General features: G+C 38.5%; 1 protein-coding gene across 1 annotated transcript; it reads left to right on the top strand.

The window, feature by feature from the left end:
• Window positions 1-3,500: 3,500 nt before the first annotated feature.
• On the top strand, window positions 3,501-7,429 carry LOC138956780 (uncharacterized). Its single transcript, XM_070328048.1, has 4 exons — window positions 3,501-4,375; window positions 4,868-4,928; window positions 6,538-6,618; window positions 7,060-7,429. Exons 1-4 carry the CDS (start codon window positions 4,217-4,219, stop codon window positions 7,206-7,208), a joined length of 450 nt encoding a protein of 149 aa, XP_070184149.1. The 5' UTR covers window positions 3,501-4,216; the 3' UTR covers window positions 7,209-7,429.
• Window positions 7,430-7,500: the final 71 nt, after the last annotated feature.

Genomic DNA, 7,500 nt, shown 5'->3' with positions numbered 1-7,500 from the left:
TTCGACAGCTACTTGACTAAATGTTGTATTTTCGCCTTACGCGACTTGTTTATCATTAGATTTCTATGCGGATCTGTCAAATGTATGATGGTCTCAATCACGCGGTACATGATATATCTTGATCTAGTGGACAGTTTTAACCACATCGTTTATTTGCCGCTCCAATTGAGTTTCCTTAATGTTCTTTCTTTTCCCATGTCACGCATAAGCATGGCCATTGTTTTTGAAGGTCCTTTATCCGTCCGGGGTAATCAATATAAAAAAGAAAGTAATTAATCTCAATCTTAGCGTTTGCTTATTTATTTGTCATTACTATATCATTTTGTATGCAACGACGATGCCCTCAACAGACCAAGCATCGAGTATCGTTGACATTTGTTTGTTTTATCAATACATACAAGGTGCAGTCATAGTATTGGTTTGTTTTTACATATTTTAGTCAAGTTTTGACTAAATGTTTTAACATAGAGGGGGAATCGAAACGAGGGTCGTGGTGTATGTGTGTGTGTGCGTGCGTGCGTGTAGAGCGATTCAGACCAAACTACTGGACCGATCTTTATGAAATTTTCCATGAGAGTTCCTGGGATTAATATCCCCGAACGTTGTTTTCGTTTTTTTGATAAATGTCTTTGATGACGTCATATCCGGTTTTTCGTGAAAGTTGAGGCGGCACTGTCACGCTCTCATTTTTCAACCAAATTGGTTGAAATTTTCGTCAAGTAGACTTCGACGAAGCCCGGACTTCGGTATTGCATTTCAGCTTGGTGGCTTAAAAATTAATTAATGACTTTGGTCATTACAAATCGGAAAATTGTAAAAAATATATTTTTTTTATAAAACGATTCAAATTTACGATCATCTTATTCTCCATCATTTTCTGATTCCAAAAACATATAAATATGTTATATTTAGATTAAAAACAAGCTCTGAAAATTAAAAATATAAAAATTATTATCAAAATTAAATTGTCTAAATCAATTTAAAAACACTTTCATCTTATTCCTTGTCGGTTCCTGATTCCAAAAACATATAGATATGATATGTTTGGATTAAAAACACGCTCAGGAAGTTAAAACGAAGAGAGGTACAGAAAAGCGTGCTAACCTTCTCAGCGCAACTACTAAACCGCTCTTCTTGTCAATTTCACTGCCTTTGCCATGAGCGGTGGATTGACGATGCTACGAGTATACGGTCTTGCTGAAAAATTGCATTGCGTTCCGTTTCATTCTGTGAGTTCGACAGCTACTGGACTAAATGTTGTATTTTCGCCTTACGCGACTTGTTGTTTGTTGTTGTTGTTGTTGTTGTTTTTGTTCTTTCAAAACGTGACATTTATGTACAATGATTGTTTTGTGTTGTGTTGTTATGTTGGTGCAACTGTGATTCTTTATGCTCGTAGAGGAACTAAAAATTTAAATGAATTGAATTAGAATTTTTAAACACAAAATTCGATAAAAAAAAATAAAAAAAATCCGTGCAAACATCGTCAGAGAAGAGACAATGACAGGATCGCCGCCTTTGAATTTCCTATTTTCTGTGTAATTTTTTCCACACGTGCTTAACTTATTCAGATCTGAGATGCCGGTGAGTATGTCACATCGGCTGTTCCCTGAGTCGTAAATGATTAAGTGGCCCAATGCTTGGTGGTCTGCTCTTCTGTCGTGCGGCTTATGAAAGCGACACTGTCGCGACCAGCTTCCACTTAATACTTGTCAAGAGCGAAATGTTTTTCAGAAAACGCGTGTGATCTTCGAAGCTGCGCGTTTTCAACACCTACCCGCCACATTGCGCAATACAGCCATAAACAGAATCCGAATATAACGATAACAGGAGATACTCCGCCCACATGGCCAAGTCGTCACGGTTATGCTTATACTTAATTGGCTTATTGGCAGTGGTTGGCTTCTTATTGGTCAATCGCAAAGAACTGGGCGGTGCTCAAATCTGTCATTTCTTTTGTTTTCTTTTTTCTTAAGTAAACTACACACAAGCAGTTTTAGCGTATCATCAACTCACGTCCCTAAAAGGAAAATTTCCTGTGAGGACGTTAAGGACCCCTAGATTCGTGAGATTCGCAGTTGTCATTGTTGTTTCATTGGAACGAGCTTAGCATTAGTGCAGAGCGTGCGTTGTGACGTGCACTAAAGATTCATTCATGGATTTCCGTTTGTTACGAAAGTGTTTTTTCGTGGTTTGATTGTGACAAGTCATCCGATACAAGGTTGTCTGCAGTTCAATAGTACTTCTGGGCAGATCATCAAGATTCAACCGGATAACCAAACTGTAAGTATTTTTGTTTGTTTGCGTGTTTCCTTTTTATTTGGTAGGATCTGTGACATTGATTAAACATGTGTAAACTGTTGAGAATTAAAAAAAAAAGGAAAGGTAAATTGTTCGAACGTTTGACTCAAATACGGTCTTCTAAGTGAAAAAAAACAAATAGTTTATGACAAAATCTTAGCTCAATGAAATGTTCGGCCGCTCGCCAGGTAGGCGAATTAAGCAATTAAGTTTTTGTCACTAATATTTTGTCTCTTAACTTAAAAAACCCTTTGGGTCCATATTTTTGTGACTGTAACGTATTGTTTTGTCAATAACGGCAAACGTTCCAGCATCTTACTTTTCTTGTGTGTTTTATTCTGAGTTTTGATTTTGGATTTAGTTTATGGTAGCCTACTGTTGTTTAGTGTGAAACTTGTTAGTTCTATTTCTTTCCTCGTAACTTTAGCACCCCCCCCCGCACACACACACACACATTACACTGATTTTGCCTTACGCGATTCAGTAAAAGTTTTGTTCGCCGCGCTAGAAACTTGAGACGGGACCGACAATGCTTAAAATGTGTCAATTACAATCTTAGCTGAATTAATGTGACAAATATGTACAAAAGTAAAATAAAATAAAAATCCTGTCCATTTTTGGCTCCACGTAAGTGTAGCCTATGCGATGATAAACTGTGTCTGTCTGTGCGTGCGTATGTATGTATGTATGTATGTATGTATGTATGTATGTGTGTATGTCTGTGGTAGAAACTTTAACATTTCCGAGTCTATGGATTACGTCAGTCTCGGTCAAAAGTGTTCGACGTGTGTGATAGAAACTATTTGAAGACGTCACATTATGACGTAAGAGGGTTAGACGTCACGCAAAGGAATTACTGAAAGTCTCGGTCATTGTTATTGTGAGCGGGCCGAGACTTCTTGGCAGATCCAGGGTCTCGCTTTCTTGCATAGTTTCACCTATGCTTACTGTGTGTGTGTGTGTGTGTGTGTGTGTGTGTGTGTGTGTGTGTGTGTGTGTGTGTGTGTGTGTGTGTGTGTGTGTGTGTGTGTGTGTGTGTGTGTGTGTGTGTGTGTGTATGTGTGACGGAGTGATTGAGTTTGTGTTACTGTTTGTCGATTTCTTACGTGAGCCTTGAAGGCTTCGCCTCTTGTTTTTTAATAATGCGTCCGCAATTATTTTGACATGAAGTTATCAAGTTGAGAAAAAGCTTCCGCGGCTGCATTGGTTACGGTACTTTAAAATTCGAAATGACGTAATTGGCTTAGCCATCAAGTTATTGCAACAAATTTCGAACCCAAATTAAAGTGTCATTTCATTAAAACTTTATAATCCAGTCACAAGGCCGTTTACTAACGATCAAGATCGCCGTTTGGATTTCACTATTCAATTTTACAGGGATAAGACATAACTAGACATAAGATCATCGTTATTGTGCATACAATTAAACAATGGAATCGAAAGTGGTCATAAGTTCATCTGCTCTTAAAACAACCAAACAACATATGACAACAGCCTTAAAAAACTAAAATAAGAACAATAAAACAAACAAAAACACGTGACCGCCGCTCAACTTGATAATTATGGTCGTAAACATGATATTTTGAAAGTTGCAAGTGCTAAACTGACTTTTCCTATACTCATAACTGAGGTCTTCTTGGTCCGTGTCTGGAGCAGAAGAGTGACAATGCCGTTAAAACTTATTTAATATGCAGGTATAATAGGAGCGAACGGTACTGGAAACACTTTTGGTTCGCATTCTCAATTGGTGCGTTACTTGAAAAGCATGTTGAGCGCACACCGAAATAGTACAGTTTGCTTTAGTCTGGCGTCTGTGTAAACTGGTGTGTTCCAAAATGTTAGAACTGCTTTTTTCGTGAGAGATTTAAATCGTTCTGTTAACCGTTTGAGGCAGACTGTGAAGAAATATACTAACATGGTTTCCACTGGTACACAGCTGTGGAGAATATATATAATCCATATGCTATGTTCAATGCATGTTGTTTTAGATCAAGCTGGTCAACCTGTTGTTGCATCACAGCCAGCAAAGCAGAGTCTACAACCATCAGTAAGACATCAAAACTGTGCTTCTATGGTTAGTGCTTTTAATTATGTCATTTGACTTATACATTTTAGTGCATATATATGCCAACTATATCCTAAGTACAAGGTATGACCCTGTTAGCAATACTTTAATAAATATGCCTGAATGTTTGACTATCTTTTTTCTAATAAGAAAAGTCTGCCAAGTCACTGGCAAGTTGTAGCGAGTCGAGCAGTTCTCAACTCAGTTTTCAAGTTACTGCTAAATTTGTCTTTAGAAACTTTTTGAGGCCATTTATATAGCAGACTTTCAGCAGACTTGCATGGCCCCCAGCAACTCAAGAACAAGTTAAAAATGGGCGAAAAGTTGGTTAAAAGTCTGCAAAGCTAACAACACAAACCCATCAATTATATGGCACGAGAGACTGGTTTAGATCTTTTTTGCCTTTAGATTAGTGCTATTGGTGTAGAATCACCAAATATGTTTGTTTTTTCTCAGGGAAACATAAATGAGACCTGACGCATAATCCTTGTTGGTTTTTAGGTTGGGTTGCCTGCTGAGCAGTCCCCCACTGAGGATTTGACTATTCCGCATGCGGATAAAGGTGATTATTTATTTTCAGTCAGGTAGTCTACTGTTACAATGGTTACCAAGACTTTTTTCTATTCAGCTAGGGAGTGTTGTTGCGTTTGTGCTTTCTGTGTGATTGCTGCTTCCAGGGGTCATGTACTTAAACGGTGCTGAACTGGTTTGAAGATGTGTTATATTGACAAAAAGCCTGATTGCTTGACATTAGGAATAAATCTCTACAAATTTAACCCTTCGTGCACTTCAGCCCAGAGCCCTAGCTTTGATTGGTTAAAATGTCAAACAAATCAAACACCGTTTCCCACCCAGTTGGGCACTTTACTTTTGGTGCAATTCTTTTTCAAGTTTTGTGTCTGATTTAATCACATGTTAAAATCACTCTCTTACACAGCATTATGCAATGGGAATGTAAGACAGTTAGATGCATGGAAGTAATAAAATCTGTTGATTTTCTTACTGTGAGAACGATCTTGTGGACACAATATCTCTGACAAGAGATTTTGATGTAATAAGCATCATTCCCCTTGGACACATACAAAATTGCTAAGTCAAAATTGTTTGCATGTTCACTTTTGACTCGCCTGCCTGAATAACCTGTGTCTGTTCGGCCGGCCGTGAACAAAAAACTTAACTATGAGGTTATCTCGGATGTTTTTCAAGCTAGATTTTTCACACTTTTGGGGTTTGATCTTCAGTAATGACCTCACTTTCTACCCCACCTATGTTGACAAAGTTTTTTTTTATAGCCGAGACCAGCCTGAGCGGATATATCCGTACCTGGTCATATAGAGCCATATGAGTGGGTACGGATATATCCCTACCTGGGAGACAATGAGTTAAACTTCGTCAAATATTGGGGCCACAGCGGGGTTATAGAAATTACACGTTGAGGTTATCTCAGATGGTTTTAAAGTTATACTTTTAAAACTGTCCACACTTGTAGGGTTTGATTATATCCCACCTTGACCTAGGATTGATTGGCCCTCGTCAAGTTTTGAGGACACTGGGGTTATTTTTGATTCATAAAACATATCAGGCGTCTTTGAAGCTAGAGTTTTCAAATTTCAAGGGTTTAATAATCTGCCATCATGACCCTAATTTGGTTGACCCCATCTCCCCCCCCCCCCTTCCCCCTTTTGCAAAAGTTGGCATCACGGGGGGGGGTTATGTTCATGAAAAGTTAAAAATGGGGTTATTTCAGATGTCCTGAGAGCAAAACCCGCATAATGTCACACAATTTCAAAATGAAGAGTATGTTGCGTATATGCTAGTGATGGTTGTGGAAACAAGTGTTTACCTCACTATCACAGACATTGACAGATGCTTGTTTGAAAGAATGATAACTCAACTTGATCACATTCTAAAAGTAGAGCCTGGATGCTCTCAGCAAAATGGTTTATTTGGGGTAACTGTAGTAAATCTAAAAAGAAGTAACTTCTGAAAACAATGCAACTTACCATATCAGCCTGGGTGTTGATTATGTGCATGTACCGGTATGCATGTCGGGGAATTAGCTTGACCCACATGGAAAAAAACCCAACTGTATCTGAGGTAGTGGGCAACGACTATTTTTTGAGGGGGGATTGTACTTTAAATCAAGATTTCTAACTTGATTCTGTTTCCAGATGCTGATTCTGAACTCGATGCTCAATTTGAATACTCTGACGTTTCTGATGATGACAACAAAGTCCCTCTCAACGTGACAGGTAGGTCCTATGCACAACTAAGCAGGCAGCTACCCTGCGATTTAAGTGGAAATTTCAGTATGGCAATAGCACACAATATTTCTTGTCTATTTTTTTCAAAGAAACTAGTTTCTGTGTGTGTTGTTTTGCTTGAATAATTGGATATCTACCATATATAGTACTTTCAGGACTGTAAGGTGCTACTGTTTTCCCCAATTTGGACCCCTGTGCCTTATTCAGTTATTGATCTCTTTACCTAGTGTATGGCCAAAGAAGGGAACACTTGTATGCACATCCCTTTACAAAGACACGCAAGCAACATTCTCTCTCTAGTGATATGCATTGTCTATGAACTAGGGAAGGCAGCTGGTCTCACCTCAAAATGTCAGTTACAGAAAGATTCAGTTAAATGCACAGCATTGTGCTTTAAATTTAGATATCTGACTTGATTTCTGTTTTCAGATGATGATTCTGATGATACAGTTGAAGATGTCCACGACTTCCACTTTTTGGATGATTGCGCCGAAGACTCTACCAACGTGACAGGTAGGTCCTATGCCCCACAAAACAAGCAGCTACCTTGCAATCTAGGAGGGAATTCTGCATGGTAATGGGAGGCAGAACCAAAGTTTGGGTGGTTAATGGATTGGGAAACAAAAACTGAATTGTTAGTGGTTGCCATCATGGCCACATATTTCTCTATCTGTTTCTTGTTTCACTTCATGTGTTGTAGTGGCACAGAGACATGTTTACCATCTTACGTCTCATGAGAGCATCAGTATTCTAAGCAGATGATGAAGGTACAGTGTACTGGTCTGTTTCCTCAATCCAAAATAATTTTTTCTTTGATGAGTGATTCTGGAACATTTGCACTTTTTTTTTCAAGTTTTGCTGCGGAAGAAG

The sequence above is a fragment of the Littorina saxatilis genome, unplaced genomic scaffold, assembly GCF_037325665.1.
Source record: "Littorina saxatilis isolate snail1 unplaced genomic scaffold, US_GU_Lsax_2.0 scaffold_347, whole genome shotgun sequence".
Lineage (NCBI taxonomy): Eukaryota > Metazoa > Mollusca > Gastropoda > Littorinimorpha > Littorinidae > Littorina > Littorina saxatilis.
Note: the sequence above shows the minus strand (reverse complement) of the source record. Positions and strands in the feature narration are given on the sequence as shown.

Bases quoted from the DNA above. Each gene is read 5' to 3' on its own strand.
- LOC138956780 (XM_070328048.1), top strand. From the start codon at position 4,217: ATGGTTTCCACTGGTACACAGCTGTGGAGAATATATATAATCCATATG. The intron at 4,376-4,867 runs GTTAGTGCTTTT...GTTGGTTTTTAG, and splicing joins ATCAAAACTGTGCTTCTATG to GTTGGGTTGCCTGCTGAGCA. The intron at 4,929-6,537 runs GTGATTATTTAT...TTCTGTTTCCAG, and splicing joins TATTCCGCATGCGGATAAAG to ATGCTGATTCTGAACTCGAT.